At 38.3% G+C, this 23,661-nt stretch overlaps 1 protein-coding gene across 2 annotated transcripts; it reads left to right on the forward strand.

Annotated features, from left to right (window-relative positions):
* The first annotated feature begins 2,013 nt into the window (after positions 1–2,013).
* LOC113459057 (uncharacterized) lies at positions 2,014–23,469 on the forward strand. Of its 2 annotated transcripts, none has more exons than XM_026792277.2 (4): positions 2,014–2,669; positions 12,644–12,793; positions 14,619–14,792; positions 19,919–23,469. In XM_026792277.2, the coding sequence occupies exons 2-4, from the start codon at positions 12,650–12,652 to the stop codon at positions 20,150–20,152; spliced, it is 552 nt and encodes a 183-aa protein (XP_026648078.2). In that variant the 5' UTR covers positions 2,014–2,669; positions 12,644–12,649; the 3' UTR covers positions 20,153–23,469. The 2 variants fall into 2 exon arrangements, with proteins under 2 accessions (XP_026648078.2, XP_074404850.1); XM_074548749.1 differs by having other exon boundaries at positions 2,016–2,669; positions 12,644–12,877.
* The last annotated feature ends 192 nt before the right edge of the window (positions 23,470–23,661 follow it).

Here is a 23,661-nt window from a genome sequence, read left to right on the forward strand (position 1 = left end):
TGATAGTTTCTGACCTCTAGAAGTCCCTTTAAATAGCTGAACAATTTTTAAAAGACCTAACTTGTTTTAAGACAATATGGATCCCTTTTCAAAAGTACTCTGTCCAAACAGCATAGTAATTTCCTTTTCCTATCTGAGGAACATGACTTACCTCCCAGGGAACATTGTGGGGAAAAATGAATGGATAACTGTAGGATGCTAAAAGGGCTAATAAATACTAGGTAGCTGGAGAGATTCGGCTGTGAATATTGACAACATGTAGGATGTCTTGTCTTCAGGCCATCCTGAAATTTATCCTACTGTATCCTTTTAAATTAGGCAGGTTCCAGCAATATGTTATGTAATGTACATGAGCCAGTGTGTCATGAAGGGAAAAAGAAATAATAGTTACCATACTCAAACAGCAGATTCATGTAGGTAAAACAAGCCACAGTATTTGAAATGTCAAAATTGTTAATAGCTTTGCATTTGTCTGGGTGTTAATTTGTATTTGTAATTGAAGCAACAAAGTGTGGAAGGAGCAGGTGACATGCTTTCACCAAAGTATCTGCTGCAATCATTTCTTGATGATAAAAGCATTTAGAATATGTCAAAGAGATAAAAGAGCCTTTCTGATCAACTGAACCAAGTGTGAGGGTTGTCTCCCCATGTTCATGAGATATATATTTATACACAAAACCCAAAGAAGATAGCTTTGATATACCCTAAGCCTTTTCAGGAGGCAGATTTTAACAGTCTTTGTGTATTCTGTCAGTCAAAACTCTTTTGAAATGTGTAAGGCAAACTCAAAGCATTGGCACTGGTTTCAGGGATTTCTGCTGGAAGTTGGGGACCTTCCCTTCTCAGTCAGTAAAGCTCTTTCTTCAGGTGTGTGTCAGCCAGAAGGGGAAAAGGAAAAAAACCAAAAAGGAAGCGATTCTACAGTAAGGAAACAAGTATTCTTAACACGTGCAAAATGAGAGAGTTTCAACACGCACTGTGATCACAATCCAACCTGCTCATCTACTCCACAGTGGTTACCATTCCTACAGGTCCAACAGATTTCCTATTCTAATCTGAGGAAATAGCTCAATGCCAGGGTAAATTTTCCTAATGTGCTGATTTTTGGTGACAGCTTGCACTGAGGGCACCAGCCATCTCTGACTGCATGCTCTAGAAAGTGGAAATAAAACCAAGTTATCTCACTTGAGCACTTATCCAACATGAAATTTTCATTTCATCAGGCACAGTGTTGGTGCCTTGAATTCTAATCATTTGGCCTTCTGCTGCTGTAAACTGCTATGTGAGCTCTAAAGCAAACCCAGTGCACATTTTTTGTGTGTCAATGTTCCTCTTTATTCCCATACCAAGATGATTCTTGGCGAGGTTGCACAATGGGCTTTTTCGCCTGCAAGCTGCTGCTTCAGAGCTCACTGCAGAGAGCTCCAAAATCTGAACTTCAGCACTGGTTCTTGTTTATCTCAACAACAGGGAAGGGGGAGCTAAGTGAAATGAAACTATATATTTTACTTTTACTTTTTTTTTTTAAACTTCCTCATATCTTGAGCAGTACTCAGTATATGTGTGTGCTTATGTACAAGTATGCAAGGGTGAACACCTATTGACTTGTGACTTGTATAAATCAGGCACATATTTAGTTATCATCCTTGTCATAAAATTCCTTTTATAAGAGTAAATTGCTGTTTACTGCCCAACACTTCTGGCCTCGCAAGAGAGAATCAGAATTTTTTTTTGTTTCTTTATTATTGCTGTTGTAACTGCAGGTTTGCTCATCTCTGAGGTATTGGGAGTACATTATAGACATCATTAAATTTATAGCTCTTGTGGTTAGGATAAAGAAAGAAGCGGTCATACTGCTGGCAAGTTTATATCAACACCTGAGCATATAAAAGATTAAAAGGTAAGCTTAAGAAATTTTGCAGTTCCCTCCTAAGTATACTTCCTATTACTGGCATTTGATGTTTGTCTCAGTTACTCATCAATCATCAAACTTTAGATATTTTGCCAGTAATAATATCAGGATGTTAGTATGGATAGAACTGCTACAAATTTAGACAAATTGCCTCTTTCTCTCTTTCACTTTGTTTTATACATTTGAAAAGAGCTGGTAACTGTGAGACACCCAAATGCTTTTGAAATTCAATGAAATTTGAGGCTGCTTCTCTGAATAAATACTCAGAAACTCTGACAATAATGGAAAAAGAGGAACCTAAAAGGGTCCCTGAACTCTTAAATTTAGCCTTTAGATTCTCCTAAAGAACTTTCAACTGTGCAGTTGCAAATAATATTGGGTAACGTAATGTTTTTCTCTTAATCAGAAAGTGCATTGAAATATCTTAGTTGTACTCCATGTTCATAGCATGATGACTGCCTTTCCACTTAGTCATTTCATGCATCCATATCAGGAAAATATTAAAGAAGCCAAAGAAATATGTATTTTTTCTTCTCTCTCTAGCTTTGGAGGCAAGTCTGTCAAGAGCCTGAGTTCCACTGCCTTCCTTGTGGCTGAGGGTAGTTATGCAGCAAAATTTATTCGCACCTGTAAATTTGATTTTTCTTGCTCTTCTAAGGCATGAGAAGGAGGATTGCCACCTCTGCTTCATGTGCACAGGCTGGGATCTGTGGAAAAGCCTGGAAAACTCTTTTGCCTTTGGACAGAGGACCAAAAGGTGATTTTACCTGCAGACGTGGTGGTGGTTCTAGAATGAGTTTATGCAGAAAGGTGTCCTGTCCCCATTAGATCTGCACTGAACAGCTCCCTGTGGACAGCAAGGGACTCACTGGCTGTGACCTTCCTTGCAAACATGCTCACAGGCAATATTGAGGGGCCAGCACCTGAACTGTGAATATTTTTCAGCTTTTCTTCACAGCTCAGCTCTCCTCCTATGTTGTCAGAGTCTCCAAAGCAATTTTTCATGCTGATCCTTTTGAAAAATGTCTGTGTGCTGGGGATAACCTGTGATTAGCTGCCCGGTGCTTCCTTCATCAGAGCTGCTGGGAATTCCTTTCTATTGCATTGGCAACCAGAAAATTGCGGAGTTTTCTGGTTTTTTGTTGTTTTAGTGGGTTTTTTTGGTTTTTGTTTTAGTTTTTTATTTTTTTTTTTAATTAAATGTTGTGCTGTGGCATTTCATGTCATCCTTCAAAGTTTACTGTAGGTGGTGGAATGGCTAAATGATAAGCCAGCTTCCCTGTTGTCAAACCAGAGCACAGCCTTACAAAGTGGGCCTGGTGTTTTTTCCTTCCCTGTCTCCATTGATTTGTGAATCCATACTCATCAGAGAGTGTGATTTTGTTCTTGTTTCTCACACTTCCCCTGAGATAACTGTGACTGTTATTGTGTTTTGGATTTGGCTTCGGGTTCCAACTGAGGTTTTATATCTTCGATGCAGAGTGTGAATTTAAAAAAAAAAAAAAAAAAGAGAGAAAAAAACTGTTTTATGTTATCTGTGAGTCTTCTTGTACTTTGAGGTGACTTTCTAGCATGGCTTTCCTTCCTGATTTATGTCCTTTAACCCCACAGTAACCATTGCAATTGTGCACTTCATCTCTTGAGCATGGGTTGGTAGGTGAGTGGATGGGAGAGTTCATCTGCTCTGTAGCCAAGCCCATGGAACAGCTCTTCCCTCACTGAGCTGCATGCTGGGATGTACTCGTGGCTCACCACACCAGAATGGATCTTTTTGCTTACAGAAAATAAAGAGGAGTGAGGGAGAAATGGAGAAAAGAGAAATTTAGGAGCAGGAATTCTGGGATTGTTTCCCACAGGTTTGATGCCTCTATTTCTCTACAAATATGGAAAATATCATGGAAAAGTGAAACCCAGGTAAGCACCAGTCTTAAATCTCCCTCAGATGCGGAACTTAAAGAAGTCTCTACATTTGGGGTGGTGAGCTGTTATGGGGGAAAATAAGGATTGTACAGAATGGAGAATTATCAGATATGGAACCTTAGGATAACCTTAAGGTTTATCTTTATCATTAAAAAAATTATATTTATACTCTGTATTCAATCTGGAAACTCTAGGTTCAATTCAGATCTCTAAGTATGGGACATAAAGAAGCCAGAATTTCTTGTCTAGCTTCTTGAGCTGACACAGGATCTTCACTATTCCAGTTTTCTTTAGTCTAAAATTGAAATAATCTATCTTCTAAGAGACAGCATGCTGATGATTTGTTTCATATCTCACTCTAAAAATGACACGTTATTATGAATCCATCCCTTCTTGCAGCGAGTGTGTGACGATAAGGAATCACTGCACCTTTAAAGCAAAGGCAAAACGTGAAATAACAGTTGCTCCTCTGGAATTGATGAGTTAACCTGGATTTTTTTTTTGTATCCCAGGCTATCCAGACTGCAGAACAAAAATTGCTGCCATTACATTTTTCTGAGGCTTCTTGTTACAGAATTCCTTTGAAAGGTTAATTGTCAAACTTTAGTTTGGGACTGTATGATGTGCTTCAAAACTCCATAACTTTACTGAAGTATTAGCATAAATATGGTGGGTGATAAAAGGAGTTGTTTTCATATTTTTTTAAAGGTTGAGCTCATATCATTATTCATGATTGAGTAAATAGGTTTTTATTCCAGGATACTAACAGCACTATAAATACTCATTTTAAGGCTTATGAATCTCACCTGAGTCCCACTAAAGTAGATGGAAAGGCATATCTTGATATGCATGTTCTTTGGATAATATTCTTTACCTGGAATGACCATAATTTACCTTTCCTTGGTAGTTTAGGGCAGTATTTTCAAAACTCTCACAAAAGAATTAAGTATGAAAGCAGATGGTGTTTAAGCAAATGCTTGTGCTCTCTTCTTATTTCTTCAGCTGAAGTAATGGAGGAATTGTACAAATTGTATTGATTGCTGCCTGCCCTGCCCTGCCCCATCTATCAGAAAGGTGTTATAAGACAGGTTTTTTTTTATAAAGTCCTTGGAAATTTATCAAGGGAAAAGTGCTATGCAAGAGTTAGATGGAAAAAGTATTGCTGTTCCTATTTGTTTTCTTTTTCTTTAACATTGTATACAGGCTTGTGTCTTCTGAGCACAAGAACTCAGCTGGACAAAGCCATCTTCCAAGTTTAATCTTGTACTGACTGCAACACAAATGCTTTAAAAAGTAAGGATAATAAGGAGCACTGACTCTGAAAATGCCTTGGAACAGATTGCTTAGAAAGGCTGTGAATGTTCCATCACTGAGCATTTTGGAGACAAAGGCAGGGAAACATCCATCACAAAGGAAGACACTTTATTGGGAAGGGGCAGCAGAGTACAGAGAAAGTTGAGCTCCTTCCTAAAGGGGGATAATTTTTATTTAATTGATTCCAAACCTAGCTTGAGGCAAAATAACAGCAGGTCAGTAACCAGGGCCATTCTTTTCTTCAAATTTATGTTATTTTTGATGGAACCAATTCCAAAAATTAGGAAATATTTGTTGGCAGCTGTTCCTGCGGAATAACATAGCATTGCAAAGGGTGAGCCCACAGTCTCCTCCTAATAGCACTGAACAGGATCATCAGTCACTGTCCTGGGTGTCAGCAGCTCTACTGCTGCTCACCAGGTAGGAGGCAATTACAAAGGATACAGAGGAGAACCCACCAGGGAAGGTCACTCCTCTCAGTTGCCAGGTTCTTTTATTAGGCTTTGCAGAAGCCAGGTCGTGTGTCTCTGAATCACAGTGATGCACAGCACTGAATGTCCAGCAAGCAGGAGTATCTGGCACCTACAGCACTGCCTTTCCTCCAGCCATGCAGCTGGGGCTGGATGGAGCCCCAGTTCCTCCTTTGCCTCCTGTTGAGAGCAGCACAGCCAAGGTACCACCGTCACAGGATGAGCTGTGGCAGAGGAAGACCAGGTGCTGCTGGGTTCCCTGAGAGAGAAGTTATCTTCAACTTGGTCATTCCTTTTGCTGGGAGTTGCAAAAATTTTTCTGCTCCTTTGCCTTGGACAAGACTGTAGGGTGCCCTAGATAATATTTTAAATCAATTAAGAATGTAATGTATATATATACACATACATGTGCATATCTATATATGTGTGTATGCATGTACATATGTGTATATATATTATATACACATCTACATATCAAATACAGAAATATATTAGTGTGTGTATCTGTGTATATCTAGTGAAGACACAGTAAAGAGATGTGTAAACCAAGCAGGTAATAAATTAAGTTTTTGTTAGTTTTGGACAGTGCTTTCCTGGCAGCAAAATTCCCATAGATCATTCTGTCACTGGACTGTGGTTGGGAGTTGGCTGCTTCTCTGAAAAAGTCCTCTGCAGAATATTGTCTTCTGCAGATAAAAGTTGAGTGGCTATTTCTGTAAAGGAATTTTGTCTCTCTGAGCACAGTTTCAGGACACAGCTGCATTTACGTGAACCTTGTTATAGCATTTCTTAGATCATACCAGAGAGACTTATGACCTTCATAAAGCCAAGAAGGACAAACATTGCTGCTTTAAAAGCTTTTAGGAACTGATCATTTTTCATGCCCACTTGTCTCTGGCAGTTATAGTAAATTTGCTGTTCTCTACATGGTTCCAAGATACACTTTCCCTTATTACAGAACCACAACAAAAAATACTGTAGTAATATATGGTTCCAGCTTCAAATGCAGTCGTACTGCTTTGGTTAATTTCCATTTAACTTAGTATATTAGCTACACGCCAGTGGTTCTTCTGCATCTAAAAGGTGACATCTAGAAGTGCACAGAAGAGGGGTTGTTTTAATGTACAGCATTCTTAGATCCAGATGTCCTAGAAGAATTATTTTTGCTATAGTAGTAGGTGCTCACCATAATCCAGAATCCTCTTTTGCTCTGCTGTGTGTATTTCATAAGGAACAAGACCATTCAGTCTCAAACAGTGTATTATTTCTACTGTTTTCATAATTATAATTATTAATTAACTAAGCAGCACAGTGATTCCCAGCCTTAGGATTTATCAGGCCAGAAGTGAATTGACAAACAGAAAACATTACTGCTACAGAAAGCAGGAATCCAAAGGATTTACGTGGACCTGCTGAACTGCATGCTATACAAACAGAAACAATGATCTTCTGACACCAAATATCTTATTAATTAAATGTATGACAAGATAAAAAGTGCAGAATTTTTGGAAACAAAAGTAGTTGTGATGGACTCTCCTGAAAGTTCAACCTCAAGGAGAACTCAGTCTTGCTTGATCTTTCTTATCAGTGCTGTGATATAAATAATTGACACTTTGCTAGAAAGTGTCCTTCAGGTAGAAATATACAGTCAATTAAGCTTTCCTCAGCGTTGTTATTCTCTTTTTTCCTAATAGTTTCCAAAAACAGTATTTGTGTTGCCTTTTTTTATTAAAGGCAAGAGAGAATTCACCAGGCAAAAAAGCAGAAAGTTACCTGTGCAATAATTCCTGGATGTTTGTTTTGAGATTGTTTGCCATGTTTCAGTTTGTTCATGTAGCAGTGGAATACTTTTTTCCCAGGTGGCACTTGCAAGGGTTTCTGGCATCAAGTCTGCAAGGCAACGTGTGCCCAGGTTTCCAAAAAAAATGGCTCAATTTCTGAATAGAGCTTAATTGCTCAAAATGGAGATTGGAAACAGAATTTCCTCCTGTGGGGATTTTCACAGATCTTGGTCAAAGGCAGTAATATTTGTTTTTATTGATATTAGCCAATTAGACAAAAAATATCCTCCCCCTGGAATAGAATTCTTTCGAACACTTAAAAATCCCAATTTAAAAAAGGAACAGAAAGCAGGTCATTTACTCTTAATTTTTATAGCAGTTATCCTTAAAGCTTTTCTAACCCAGATATATCAACATTAGAAAATAGTAAAATACACTAACAGAGAAATAGGAAAAAAATGTAAATAGCTGGATTTTTTTTTTTTTTTTGGTGGGGGGAAGAAAGAAACAACTCATGGGAAAAACAGTAAAACAAATTATTTAGGAGACCTGTCTTAGCAGAATAGAGGGCAGCTAAATCTCACATGAGAATACAGTCTCTGTGTTCATGGTGCTGTGCTGGTTGTGAGGGATCTGCCCACGGTGTTGGGATCCTGGCTTGATCAAAGCCCCAAAAGGCAGATGCACCCCCTGGAGAGCCATCACTGTAAGCGATTCTTGCCAGCCAAAGATGTAAAAGAACTGGCTCAGGCAGTGGAAGTCAGGATCTAGGGAATTTATAAGACTTTATGAAAGAAAAAAATAAGAACAAGATGCTAAACAAAACCGCTTCAAATGTGCAGGCACTTTTCTTTCAGAAACCAAAGCTGAGCGTTTCTATGAACTGAGATACTACAAATACTGCAAGATTCATGATGAATTATTGAGAGCTAGTAAGACTGCAAGGTTTTGGAGTTAAAGGAAGCGAGACCTATGCCGTGTGAACACTCCCTGACAGCTCATTGTCACTGACACTGTTTATACTCTACTTCACCAGGGAGGAGAAAATATCTTGGTTTTTTGGTCTTTTTTTTTCTTCCACAGACATATTCTTTAGTTCACTGATGATGATTCACAATGTGGTATCAAACATTAATGTTCTTTACAACATCTGGAAAATACTGACTGGGAAATTAGGAGGAGATTAATGTTCCTTCTGATATTTTTATCCTCTTCACGCCTCATCATCATGCCCACTGTACCATGAGATCAACAAGATTAGATATCTTTGAAATATGCTCACCAGCAGAATGTGATATTCAGGCTGAGGTAAGAATATAAGAGCAGCTGACCTGCAAGATTAAGGTGACAAATTAGACATCCAACAGGACAACTTTGTTCTAAATAAGTGAGGTATGAATTCATGATGCATAGTTGTGTTGACTTCTCCTCAACTGAATTGTAATTCATAAAAAATACAGACAGTGTTTTGTTTCTGATTGTTCATGGTTCAAGTGACAATGAACAATACTGGTTGACATAGAAGATGGAGAGAAAGAAAGAAAGAAAGAAAGAAAGAAAGAAAGAAAGAAAGAAAGAAAGAAAGAAAGAAAGAAAGAAAGAAAGAAAGAAAGAAAGAAAGAAAGAAAGAAAGAAAGAAAGAAAGAAAGAAAGAAAGAAAGAAAGAAAGAAAGAAAGAAAGAAAGAAAGAAAGAAAGAAAGAAAGAAAGAAAGAAAGAAAGAAAAGAAAGCTAGCTTTGAATAAATAAAATTAAAATAATTAATCAATAATGTATATGTACATTTCATAGGATATAATAATGTAATACATAAAAATAATATCTATGTAATATATATGTATAAGTAATATATATTTGATAGATACTAGATTTATAGATGCCTATTTAATACATTTATGTATATAAATTATATGCATACAATCTATGCAAAGCAGAATATTTGCATGTAAATATATACATATATATGCATAGATATATAGATAGATGTAGATATGGATATAAAATGTACATGAAAATCAAAATAACCCATTGTACATCTTTCTGGAGAAGCAGCCTAAGAAGTTATTGGCTCAAAATGCAGCTTGATGGGATAGACCTTGGGAAGAATCCTAACAATTACTCTCATGGATCATATGGAACAAAATAGTTTATGTTGTCAAAAATGAGCATGAACATCTGCTGGTCATGATATAGATCCATTTTATCCTTAAGATTGCCTCTCAGCATCCTGCCAGCCTTATGATACTATATCCTTCTAGACTTTTAAACTCTGAACATCAGTAATGTCTTTAACTGAATTGTTGCAGCGTTGAAAGGACATCCTGCTTCTTTGGATTTATGTATTATATATATATATATATATATATATATATATATATATATATATATATATATATATAAATAAATGGGCTATCTAATGAAGAACATGCCCCTCTGGCCAGCAGAGTGAGTCATTGTGGGATTTATCCATATGATATAAAAGAGCAGCTAAGCTTAAGTGAAAGTGCATGGAGAAAGTGAAATTTAAGTTGAAAATGGTCACCATTTCTGGGACAAGGTGGGGAGGGGGCAGGAAAAAGCCAAACAGCCAGGTTTATTTATGCTAGTGATTAAATGTTCCACTCAACATAAGTTTTAATATGACAATGGGAAAAAACCAATAATTTTTCTTTCTGTCAATTATTCATTATTTATTGCTCAGAATTTTTGTTATGCAAGCACATGGAGGGTAACTAATGCATCTTTTTTATGACATTATAATATTTGTGAAGGAATTTTCCAGGACTTTCAGGATCAGACAAAAAGGAAGTGGTTTGGAAAGGGCACTACTAAATAAATGCATTCTAAAATGAATGTTGAGTAATTCAATCATCAGAATGTATGAATAGAGTAAGCTCCAAAGTGAAACACAGTGACCAAAGAAATTACTGGAGCCAAGTTGCCAAGCAGAGATAAATAGGGGTCTAATTGGTTTTATACATCTCAATTGAGGTACTTATTCATGTGCAAAAAACTCACAACATTAAAAATAATTTGATTTAGAAATTGTTTTCATGGAAAGCATTTGGTATGAAGCTCTTCTATCAATGTAATATAATGACAGCAGAAGAGAAGATATTTCCAATTAAACACTTGAAAGCTTCATAGCCATAAATTAGTTGGTAGGCAACAGTTTGTATGAACTGTGACTCTGAATGGGAAAATATGTTCTCTTCAGAAAAGTCATGCAATTGAATGGCATAAACATGATCTAAAAATTCATATAGGTCAGTACTTACGTTTGTAGTTAAATGAGAATTATGCTTTCTAATATGTTTAGCTGCTGTCTTCTACTGGAGAACATCAAAGTAGCTTCAAATATTTGGGTGCCCAAATGACTTAGAAGCAACAGAAGTATCAGAATCACAGAGTATGCTGAGTTGAAAGGGATCCAAGAAGATCACTGAGTCCAACTCCTGGCTCTGCATATCCATCCCTCATTAACTACCACTTTGGAACTAATTTTTATCAGTCAAAATTGGTTTGGACTGCCATTACCCAGGACTTTCCAACCTCAGGCAGATAAAACAAATAAGGTACTAGCTAGATAAAACAAATAAGGTACTAGCTAGATTATCCAGTATCATGCCATAGTTTTTTACTCCTGTTTTGTTCTTACCTAATTCTTGCTGCTCAGTGAGACAAGAGGTGTGAGAGCAGTGTCTTTAAAAGCTGACATAATCCAGCTGGAGCTTCAGTCCTGTCAGAACCTGTCCAGCTCAAGATGGAATTTAACATGGATGTCAGACCAGACGGGGTCTTTGGTTGCTAGAGTTTTCAAGGTGACCTCTGCTCTCTTACATAAGGAGTCTCAGCTGGTCAACCTCCTTTAAAAAATCACAAGGAAAAAGAGAACTGGCTCCAACAATTTTGACCCCATTGTCTGGGTCCATGTGGGCCACATTTCTGATGGAGGGAAATGTCCAAATGAGCAACTTCAGATGCTTAGACCTTAGGGCAGGTCTCATAATGAATTCAAACTCTGGCTTTGGGCTACATGCTTCCCAGCTGGCTGCTTTTATTCCTCATAAAGAATGCTGTGGGCACAAGAGCCCTGTATTTGTTGTGGCTTTGTGAAGAAAGACACTTAAAAATACATAAAATTTGGCCAGAATACTGGGAAAATGCTTAAAGCAGTAGCTCAGTAATGCGTTTGGTAGATCAGTCAAAGGCAAAATTAGACACTGACCATCTATATTCTTAGAAGGAAACAAGAAACTTATGAGCACTGCTGTTTGCTGCAATTTAATGAAACATGCATAATTCAATGAAAATAAAAGAAAATGGTTTTCTGGCTGAAAAGCATGCTTCCAAGACAAAAAGATATGTCACATGTATACTGAAATCACCAAATTAATTTTGAGTTTTGAAATACTAAGCTTTAATTAAAATTGAATTTCAGTAAATGGAAGGTTGCAATAGTGCAGATAAAAAAAATAATGTAGAAGGTTTTTTCTAAAAGGATATTAAGACTGTTTCATACCCTTCTAAAAAAGTTTTGAAACATGTAATTTGGTTTCTCAAAACAAGGTTTTGTGCTTTAACTGACGTAATGGTCCTTGAATGTTCTGAACATACATGTGATAATGTTTATCTCCTACATAATTTTTGTCAAACCTAATGCCCTAAAATCCATTAGTAAGGAAAAAGAGTGAAGAAACATTTCTGAAAGATCTGTGTAATGAATGCTGAATGACAGCTACTCAGGAAAACAAATGATTTCTTGGTTTTAAATGAAAATCAAGATCAGCAGATTGCTAGCTTTGCTAAAGAGGGTTGTCATTTAGTACTCAGCCCAGACAAAAAGGATATCAAGTTGAAAGTTTTGTGATTGAGGTGAAGACATGGTCTGATTCACCACACCTCACTTTGGAGTTTTGGATTCTGAATTTCAGAGATTTTTTCCTGAATGAAGAGAGTAAGTATTTTTGTGAAATGAAAATTCACTTACCCACCTCTTTCCCTTATAGGAACTATCCAGGGTTGGTGATTGAACTACTACCCTGGGCATCCCGTTCCCATGCTTGAAAACCCTCTCAGTGAAGAAATTTTTCCCCATATCCAATCTAAATGTCCCCTGGTGCAACTTGAGGCTGTTTCCTCTTGTCCTATTTCTTTTTACAACCTCCTTTCAGGGGGTTTCAGAATGTGATAAGATCTCATCTGAGCCTCTTTTTCTCCAGGCTAAACACCCCAATCTCTCAGCAGCTCCTCATGGAATCTGTGCTCCAGACCCTTCACCAGCTTCACTGCTCTCTGGACATCTTCAGGAATGGAGATGAAGCCAAAGAGCCAAGAAAACCATCTTCTCTGCTGAAGCACTGCAAACGTGTTCTCAGGAAGCCTAAGGGAGAGAAGGTTTGTCAACCAGGAAAGAGAGTGGAGAAGAAAATAATTGGGAAAAGTTCTCAATTCCCATGGCACTGCTCTGCTTTCTGCCAGGTATCTGTTTCAGGAATGTTTATCATCCTGGTAGGAGTCAGTTATCAAAAATTATCAGTTTATGATTAATTTTTAAAAATTGTTTTCATTACATCTTCCCAAAGGCAGCAAAGGCCAGAGACTGTCCTGAAGCCTGGAAATCAGTGCAAGAATTTCAACTTTCCATAGGTTAGCTTTGATATTTCTTTTCCCTCTGACTTGTGGGCTTCATACCAGAGAAACAATCAGCAGAAAACCAGCTAATTTGACCACAGAAATAAATAACTCAATACTCTAATTTTTTCTTACCTGTCCACATTTAATTTCCAGGAAGAAGGGAGTGTGACCCCCTTTGGGAGTCTGTTCCCCTTGCTTGAGTTAACACAATAAAGTCAATTTTCACACAGAAGGCTATTTCCCAGCTGCTAGAAGTAGATACTTAGCTGCTTTTAAAACTTGAGGAGTTCTGTAATTGAAACACTAAGTTATTCTGTGCACAAAAAACCTCAATCAGTTGCTGCTCAGAGAACAGATGCCAAACTTTTAGGTTTGTGTTATTTGTTTCTTTTTCTGTTGAAAACTCTACAGAAAACTGAATTTTTCTTCAAAAAGAGGAAAAAACCCACATTTTTTCCTAGTTTGATAGTTCTAGAAGATATTTTTTTTTCCCCATGATCATGTTGAAATGACGTGGTTTGGTCTATTGCTGCAAATGAGCAGATTTTATGTTGAATGTATTCAACAACATCAGAGTTATTTTGAACTGCAATAATATTGTATAGTATCTGGAGTTCATACTAAACATGCTGTTTACTAAAGTTAATGCTCACAGCTAGAGAAGTTTACAGATGAGTTTAGTCCTTCTGTATTGGAAAGGGTACATACTTTTCAAAACTTCTCTTGAAATACAAAATAGCATTAAAAGCTGTTTGCACATTGGTATGTATATATCTTCCAGTATGTGTGTTCTCCTGATCTCTGAAGCTGGCTAAGAAATAACTAGATAATTATTTTAGAAAGTGTGTCTTGCTTTAAAAGTTTTCAAGATATTAAAATAAATGAGCCACTTATAAAACATAATGCCTTCTAAACCCACTGACTTTTGAATATATCATATCTAATAATTTATAATCTTTCTTGAGGGTATATGTTAATTTTCTTACAAGAACTACAGCCCAACTTCTTAAAGGTATTTTACTTTCTAATTCCCAGGGAAATCAGCATGGATTAGGGACTTAAATTGGCATTAGACTTTTAAATAATTTTGAGAATCTGGATATAGTCTCTTAACCACAATGGCATTTATAACAATTAAGAAAAATAATACTTGACTTATAAGTATAAAGTAGTTTTCATAATTGCCTGAGAGATATCTGTCAATGCACCAAAGGCAGTCCCTGCAATCTGGGAATGCTCAGCTGTTTATTGAAAGGACTGAGCAGCAGGACTGAGCCATGGCCAGCACCTGGATAAAGGTTATCTGTTAAAAAATGAAGAAATCTTTCAGTTGCTGTCTGCTGGCTCCTGAGGGACCCAGTGAATGTCACCAGTGCTGTCTGGCCACAGACCTTAGCACTGTGTCTTATCCATGTTGACAGCTAGCTTAGTTCGCTTGTCCTGATCCCAGTCCAGGCCATCTGCTTGTCCCATCTTCCCATAGCTTCATTCAAATGCTGCATCCTGTTTAGGTTTTGTGTTGTTTTCTTGACCCTTGAAATATTTACTATATGCTACTAAGTGACAGTTTTCTTCTGCCCCAAAGGTGGCTGCAATCATCTCTGTGGTGGCTGAAATCATCCTTGGGCAACATTCACCTTCATTAAACACTCATGGGCACTCAGATGAAGGTGGTGAAGATGGTCTGCAGGGAAGAGAGTATTTCCTTTCATTAAACACTCATGGGCACTCAGATGGAGGTGATGGAGATGGTCTGCAGGTAAGAGAGGATTTCCCACCTGCCCAGCTGACACAGGTGGCTGAATTATGTGGGCTGGTGTAAGTATGCATATATACACACAGCCATATTTATATAGCTTTATATATCTTGTAAAAGCACTGCATTCTCACCAGGCCATTGTGAGTTTTTCCATTTCTGCTGCTAACTTTGTACAACACAGCATTCCCATGCATTTGCTTTAGCAGTCACTTTCTTTTTTATCCAGAAACTGTCTTTTCAATTAGCTGCTGCTAATTAAAAAAACCTAACAAATATCCAGACTGTTCTGAAAATTGGTGATAGTCTGTGTATTAAATGAATAAGGACAAGTAGAAGTTAAGCTCATTAAGGCTTACAGGGGTTAACGAGCAGGAACATTAGTTGAGAATTGCTCAGAATTTTAAAGAGGGACTTCACTGGAATAAGAGCTAACACAGAGGCTGGACCTGAAGAGGTGTGTGGGGACATGAGCAAAATATCACAGGGGAGGGCAAGGAGTTACAGACATCAGTTTCTTTTATGACATGGCCAGTATGTTGTGAGTACATAGGCTGGGTTTCCCTCTGATGAAAGAAGGGTGAGTGGCATTAACTGGGTCCTGAAATGGCTGACAGCTGTGAGACTTGTGGAGAAAACACTTTTGCATGGAGGCCAAGCACAACAGGGCCAATAGTGCAGCTAATCACCAGCATTTGTGTCTGTCAGGAAAATCAGGAAAACAAGGCTTTTGGGGGACAGTGTGGCCAGCAGGAGGAGGGAAGGGATTCTTCTCCTGTACTCAGCACTGGGTAGGCTGAACCTTGAGTCCTGTGTCCAGTTCTCAGCCCCTCAGTTTAGGAAGAATGTTGAGATGTTGGAATGTGTCCAGAGAAGGGAAACAAGGCTGGTGAAGGGTCTGGAAGACAGTGAGGATCAGCTGGGGGAGCTGGGGGTGTTTAGCCTGGAGAAAAGGAGGCTCAAGGGCAGATCTTATCACTTTCTACAACTCCCTGATAGGGGGCTGTAGCCACGTGGAGGTTGGACTCTTCTCCAGGAAACCAGGGATGAGGAGAACACAGCCTCAAGTGGGCCAGGTGAGGTTTGGAGGAGATCAGGAAGAATTTCTTCACTGAAAGGGTGGTTAGATATTGGAATGGGGTGCCTAGGGAGGTGGTGGAGCCACTGCCCCTGGAGGTGTTTAGGGAAAGACTGAACATGGCACTCAGTGCCATGGTGGGGTTGACATGGTGGTGTTTGGTCATAGGCTGGACTATGATCTGAGAGATCTTTTATAAGCTAATTGATTCTGGGATTCTGTATGCAGAGAGGAATTGCTAATTGCTACAATATACTAAACTATGTTACTACAGAAAAAATGTTATATATATGTATGTACACACACATGCAGGTAAAAAGCACGTCGTGTTTTATCTAACTGCTGAGCCTGTGCTCCATACCACACTCTGGCACACTGCAGCATTCCCAAACAGCTCTCTTAATGTCCAAACTGTCAATTGCAATAATTTCCAGGCCAGGTTATTTAAAATAAGCAGAGAAAAACCCTGAACCAAACCAAATTAAACAAACCAAATTAAACAAACCTGTTTCCCTATTGTTTCAAACAGACCCAACTAGTTAATGCCCATAAGTTAATAAATGTTTCATAAATTGGGTTCAGCCACACAGATGCTGTGACTGATGTATCCAATAGAATTTGTATTCTGCAGTAAGGTGACCACTGTTTTTGTAAGGCAGCACAAGATGCTTGCATTGGCAGGAGGAAGGTAATAAATGTCATTTCAATTCTTCCAAATGTGGATGATAAGTGGTAATATGAGGGTGACTGGGAATAGGAAAACCAAATCTAGGTAGAAACATAGGTAGAAATGGCAATTAGACAACAGCAAAATTGAGCCAAACCAGACCTAACAGCAGCAAAGATACTTTTTTTTTTTTTTTTTAAATAGAGTACTTAATTAGAAAAGACTGCATTCTTCATGTACATACAGATAATTCATTCTTGAATTAGGCATTTACAAAAGATGTTTGCTATTGGCATCCTCTCTGAGAAGTGGCTGATGGTTTTAAGGTTCTCTGTAAGAGGGGGCTTGGCTGGTTTTAGATAAAGTAATGGGTTTTCTTTGCATAAAAATACTAAACTACTTGTATTAAAGACTTGAACTCTCAGTCTCAGGGGAACCAGTGACATTTACCTCAGGTGTTGACCACACTTTCAGCGTATTTGACTGCCACCTGGTACAAATTCTGCTAGGGGTAGAGTGCATTGATTATTCCAGAGGAAGCTTCCTCTAGTAGTCAGCTGAGAAAGAAAACAAATCCCTGATGGCTTGCAAAGGTCTTGGCTTTTTCCTGATATTTTTAGGTAAGCTGAAGTATGAGGTCTCTGAGGCTCAACAGTTTCATCCTAGCTTCCCTGGGACCTGGAATCCTGTATTACAAAATACCTAAATAGGACTAGCTCTTTTAATCTTATCTGACCTTTGCTGCACAGATGTGTTTTTGTAATTCTTCATTGGTGATAACTTGTCTGCACTACACTCTGTGTGTGGGGGGGAAGCATTAATAATAATTTTAAAAGTATCCACTGAGTTCTCAGTGGAATGGTTGCATTTGAAATTATTCTTTCCTTTTTCTTATGTCCTGTATTTTAGGATCAATGAGTAAACAGAAGAAAATTAACCTTAATCTAGCTCATTTGTGTGCATCTTACTAACCTCGAGTATGTAAGGAAATGTGTCTGAACAAAGATGGAGATTATCAATATTAAAAGGTCATTTTCATTATAATTAATATATGGGAGCATAACTGGGGTACTGAGGGATGCTGTGGTAACTATTTTTGTTTGGAGCCCAGGGAATGGGAAGCAGCCAGTTTGAGTAGCACAGAAATATTACAGGAAGTTCCTTTGAAATGGTGACTTATTGTTTGGAATTGCTATATAAGGCTGGGTTCTCCACGAGTGGCACCATCTTTGCACAATATAAAAGCAATCTTCTGCCCCCAATAGATGGATCAAAATGGGACAGCCAGCAAATGCTTTACAAAAGCCAAACCAAATGCCAGAAAATCTCTAATCTGTCTGCAGAAAGATGCCACACTTCTGATAAGCCTGGGCCATGACCCAGTCGGTCTTGAATCCTAAACTGGGCAGTTTGTCAGCCACAGTCCAGCCCTCCTCTGGCTCAGGGTGTAAGTGAGGATTAGCATTCATTTCAAGGGCCCAAAGGCCACATTGCTAGATTCTGTTGGCTGCTTTTTTTTTTTAAGCAGTAGCTGGAATTTCTCACAAGTAACAAAGCACATGGGGTCTTGGATTTGGGCAGGGTGCTGTGGAGGCCTGCTGCTTAACTTTTGGTGCTGACTTGCGCTAAGGTCTATTTCCTTGATGGAGGGATTGGTTCCTGAGTCTGCTATTTGAGGCACTTTTTCCTGATTTGTGATTTATTCTTTTCCTTCATGGGAAATTACATCAATTTGTTACAGATCAGGACCATTACAAGTGCAAAAATCCTCTTTTGAGATTTGTACAGACAGTTTTGCAGATATTTGATTTCTTGAGTAGGGGAAGGTTTCTGCATAGAAAGCTCATAAAAATTGAGGAGTTTGTAACAAAGAATGTAGTGCCATGCTTATTTCAAGTCTTAATTTCTTTAACATGATTTGAAAAGCACCCCATCTTTTTTGGTATACGTCTGACTTGTTGGGTGAGAATTTACAAAGGAATGTTCAAACCAAATTTTGCAGACAATGCCTGTAGATATTTTGACTACTGGGCAGGGAATTATACCTTTTTATTTTAAACTATTTTCAGGTTGATTATAACTGAGGGGAGATGGAAATGTGTAATATTTTTGGTCCTCTGATCCATATGTGGGAACAGTGGGTGTACAAACATTCTGAATGTTGCCCACCAGGGCCATTATGAATTGTTAGTGGTGGCCAACACCACAAACACATCCCCTGTGGGTCAGTCCTGTCATGCAGGAACACTTTGTCTTCAGGAATCAGGAATGCATTACCATAATGGCTTCTAAGGCAAGTGCCACTGACGCTCTGAATACTTTAGTAGATGCTCTGAGCTACTGCAGGGTATGAAAGCCTCCAGGTGAGAGAGCTAGGATGATATCTTCAAAGAACTTCTTCAGAACTGAGAATATTCAAAGTTGCCTTGAAGATATTTTTAAGTCCACACTTTTCCCAGTAAGTAGTCATCCTTTGCTTAGGTATCAAATATTTTAGCAAATTTGCTTGAAATTCAACAAAGTTTTGACAGAAAAGAATAAAAGATTTTTTTTCTAAAACTAACTATAAAATGGGAGGGAAGATAATTAGGAAAGAAAATATGCAAAATAAACAGCACTTAGTAAAATTGAATAAAATATATATTTTTAATTAGTTTTGCTAATGAACTCTCTAATGATAGAAAGTTACAGAGTGAATTAACAAGGGTGTTTTGCTCCACTGTCTTGAGAAAAATACATTATTTAGAGAACTTTTGTAGAAAATAATTTTGAAAACTCTGGGATTTAGTCATATAATCTAAAAAACCTGGGTTTACTGTAATATTTTCTTTGAAGACTTTTCCTTACATGAGTGAAGAAATCAAAGCACAAAGTTTCACCAGAAGAAGAACAAACGAGGTCCAGTTTTGCATGGCTTTGAATGTTCAGATTGAATGATCTGTTCTCATCTAATGAAATCCAGGATTAAGCTTTTCCTGGAGCTGGTTCTAGCAGCTCTCTTTGAGCAGCCCAGAGCAGGAGTTCTTTTTTCCTACCTCACACTTTCTCTGTGCTTTCTGGAAACTGGAAGGGACATGAATTTGTTGAATCCGTGCCCTGCCAAATGCCAGAACGAAGGATGCTCGTGTGCTTGGAGGCGGCTCCCAGGTGGAACACCAGTAGATGGCGCTTGGGAATGTGCAATCTGCACGCTCGGGAGAAAAGAGAATTATTTCTGCCTCAATTGATAAAGGATAACAGCTGAGACATGACTGTCCTAAAGTAAAACCATGGTAACACGATGACCCGTAATTTCTTACAACAGAGCGAAAGAGAACCTTTTTATTTATTTTTTTTCAATACACCTGGAAATATTTGACTCATTTTATTTCTCTCTCAATACAGAGATCTCCGATGGCTCTTGGAAGACTGGCAATGTTTGTCTTTTCTTTGGGGTTCAGAAACCTTAGAGGAAGATTCACCTGGATGATGGGACCTCCCCTGAAGCTCCATCCCCTCTCACAGTGGTGTTTCCTCCCTTTCTGGTCAAGGCACCCCTCCAGCTCCTGCAGGAGAGCTCTGCACAGGACAGAAGGTGGAGATGGTCTTTGGAGGGTGGCAACAGCAAAAGGACATTAAATTAGGACTGGTGGTGGTGATGGTGGTGCGAATCAACGCTGAAGCAGCTGCACCTCTCCCTGTGCTTTGATCACAGCTATCCTGCAACAAGACACATGGGACGATGCTGTGCTGAGTGCCAGGGAACTGCCTGCCTGGCACTAAAAAAACACAGGAAGCGTTTTCTACCTGTCAGCATTGTCTGCTTTAAGGGAAGGGCAGTAAAAGTCTGCTGCCTTTGATGGCCTGGTCCCCACACTTTGTCCAAAGCTCTGCCACCAATGCTGTAGTGCTGAAAGGATTTTAAGCTAGCTTGGATTTTTTTTCATTCCATTTCTGCACTGCAGAGGTCTAGTAAGCTAAATGTCCCATATCCAGTTACTCCATTACACAGCACAGGCTGGGCATTTGTTGTGACTGAACAAATAGCAGAAAAGGAGAAAAATGTCAGGTGTAGGGGGATGTGTGGAATTTATGCAATTTTTCATAGATACGACTTAGCATTTTCCTAGAAACTTCACCACAAAGACCTCAGAGCTGTAGATGGAGGCAAACAGCTTTGCTTTAATGTGAGAAAGAAATTCAGCCAGCGCTTTGCCAGAGTAATGGGCAAAATTATGCAGCTTTGTCCCCTGAAAAGGCTGGCATTGCAACGGGCCTTTTTATCCCAAAGGAGCAGCTGAATAATATTTTTGACAACTTATTGTGAAGAAAATGCACAGTGTTTTTGAGAAGGGGTTTGTTTTCCTTTCACATAGTTGCAAACAGTCTCACCTTTTCTCCATTGATGCATACCATACATCTGAGCACCCCTTTCTAGCCTCATTAATATGGCATATTGCATATTGTGTAGAAGATTTTGAATAACTTACTCATGGAAATGTTGACAAAATCTTCACATTTCTGCAACTTTTATATATGCAAATAAATCGCTGCTTTTCATTTAAAACTGCATCCAGGATTCTTATTATTCTCCAGATTTACGTTTGTTTTCTATAAACCTTTCTGTTCCAAGTGGCTTCAGAAACACTAATCCATAAAACCTTGAAACCAATCTTGATGACCCAAATCTGAATTTTCATTTTATAATGGCTTAGAATATTAGTTCAAATGCAAGTATATCAGTGAGAATTTTTCCATGAATCAAAATCACACAGAGACACTTAGTGTGCAAGTGTACATGTTTGCTTTCTATTCCTTAAAAGAGGCAATATTCCTGCTGTTTTCAGTTCATATTGGAACAGGTACTAAACATTTTGGCCAAGTTGCACAGTGAGTTAGTTTTAGTGGAACAGATTTCAAAGGGTTTTACTACACTGTGAATTCTTCCTGCATTTATATAATTTAAATCCTGAAGAGAGATCAAATCATTCATTAACCTCCCACAATTAGCCCTAAAATATTTTATGACATTTAGAGCCTTCTACATGCAGAGAGGTGAAAAAGGTAAATAGAGAGAGAAGAGTGTGGGTGAGAAAGGGAGGGAATATCTCATTTAGGTCTAGTTGACCCTTGAGCACAGATTAAATGGATGAAGAAGAAAAATGAATAACTGCAAAAATAAAAAACCAGAGAATTTGATATCTCTCTGGAGAATGAGGGTGAGAATGAATGTATGTTAGGATGCTTGACAATTCTCAGAATTTAGAGCAAAGCTGGCTACCATTCAGCAAAACCAGAGGACTGTACAAATCTGCAAAAGTGATAATCTTTCAAAAAACAAATCTGTGGGTAAGATAGGAAATTATCTGGGGAAATTCCTGCTGAGATATTGTGGCAATGGTTTAGAAGGTAATGCAGTAGCTGTAATCCCATGGAAAGTGTATATTAATAACAAGGGAATTCAGTTCTGGGAGAAATGACCTGGTTGGGTTAACAAACTGCGTCACTATCTATTACTTGGTAGAGAAAAATATAAGCAGCTAATTAATGCTTTGGGGACTTAGGAGGAAGAAAAAACAACAATGAAAAAACCCAAACCACAGTTCTCCTTCTTCCCCAGGAATAAGGAAATGCAGGAGGTAGAAAATGATTTATTACTTTATGCTATTTTATTTCAGCCAGAACTTTGTCAGAGGGCTACGAAGTGTAACTCAGCTTTAATCAGTGTAAATTTTGAGCTTGATTCATTTCTGAGTAGCGTTAAATTTCACTGGGTTTATAATCACATAAATGCAGAGCGCTCAAGGTGATCTAGTCCTTAATAGTTACCAGTGAATTTGGCCCAGACATTGCATTAGTTAACTGTACCATAAGGATGCTAATGAGGGGAAGGGTAAGTCAGTAATTCTTTGCCAGCATAATTCCAATGAACTCTGAAGGAATTTATTATGCTGTAGATTGTTTCTTCTGAATAGCATAGTCTGTAGCCCAAAATAGCAAAAAGAACTTTTTGTTGGGTGGAGAAAGTTAAGATACATATTTAGAAATAGAAATTATTTATAGATAAAGAAATAAAAACCAACAAAATATACACACAAACCTGAACATAAGCCGTATAAAAATAATATTTTGAATATAGGGTCTCTCAAAAAGCAGTTGTAAAGTACTTTTAATGGAGGTAAGCTGTAAAAATGTAAGGATTCTGAAAGAGAGGACATGGACTGTTTGACAATTGTGGGTAATGATAGGAAAGCTGCTGGAACAATAGAAATGGGAAAAGCAAGGTCCCTTCTGACTCACTCAGAAGACAGTTTTGACCTATTGACGTAACTCAAGAAATTCCTGCTGATCTGCCAGGGAATGAGGGACTTTGATTCAGGCACTGATGAGCTGTTTAAGGGCTCCTGAGCAGCGATGGGGTGGAGCAGGAAGGCAGGGGACAGCTTTGAGTTGAAATATCAGTGTCCTGATATCCCAGATGTAAGATTTGTGGAAAGCAGTCAGTTTCACCATTTCACCTCAATGTCAAAAGCTGCAGCTTGTATATGGTGAACATTAGCTGGGAAAAACAGTTGTTCAATATTTCTTTTAAATATGCTGATTAGTTTTAGTTGAATTCGTCTTTAAACCTGAACTTCTTATTTATCGCCATACTCTCGAGAAATCTGCCAGAAACCTTTTGAGATTTGTGTTTTTGCCTATGAGGTACAGCTGCTTAGCAGCAAGCCTGTTTTCCTTCCTTTGCAACCTCTTCCCCTGAAAATACAAAAGGAAACTTTATCCAGAAAAATGTCCATGAAATCAGGGGGTTATCTGGTAGACTCGTGACTTCACTGGATTTTGTGCCCATGTGTGGAAAAAAAAAAGATTTTATTAAAATGGGAACTTGTGCTGCAAAGCTCTGCCTGCTGATCATGTTTTGAAAGGGTGCTAAGGTGTGTGGTATTTCAGTTGTATTTCGGTGTGCTCTATGTGTGTGTCTGTGTGCACATCACACATGGGCACTTGTTGCAGCTTCACATTGTGTGTGGGGGACTCAGCCTGCAAAGCAGGGTGTCAGCACCTCTGTATTGGCAGGGAAGCTAAGAGTGAAGTCTGGTTGCCTAAATAATTGCATCCTGTGCTATTGTAGACATTTTTGGTTACGC

This window comes from Zonotrichia albicollis, chromosome 10 (assembly GCF_047830755.1).
Source record: "Zonotrichia albicollis isolate bZonAlb1 chromosome 10, bZonAlb1.hap1, whole genome shotgun sequence".
Lineage (NCBI taxonomy): Eukaryota > Metazoa > Chordata > Aves > Passeriformes > Passerellidae > Zonotrichia > Zonotrichia albicollis.

Bases quoted from the DNA above. Each gene is read 5' to 3' on its own strand.
- LOC113459057 (XM_074548749.1), top strand. From the start codon at position 12,650: ATGGAATCTGTGCTCCAGACCCTTCACCAGCTTCACTGCTCTCTGGAC. The intron at 12,878-14,618 runs GTATCTGTTTCA...TCTGCCCCAAAG, and splicing joins ACTGCTCTGCTTTCTGCCAG to GTGGCTGCAATCATCTCTGT. The intron at 14,793-19,918 runs GTAAGAGAGGAT...CTCTCAATACAG, and splicing joins GTGATGGAGATGGTCTGCAG to AGATCTCCGATGGCTCTTGG.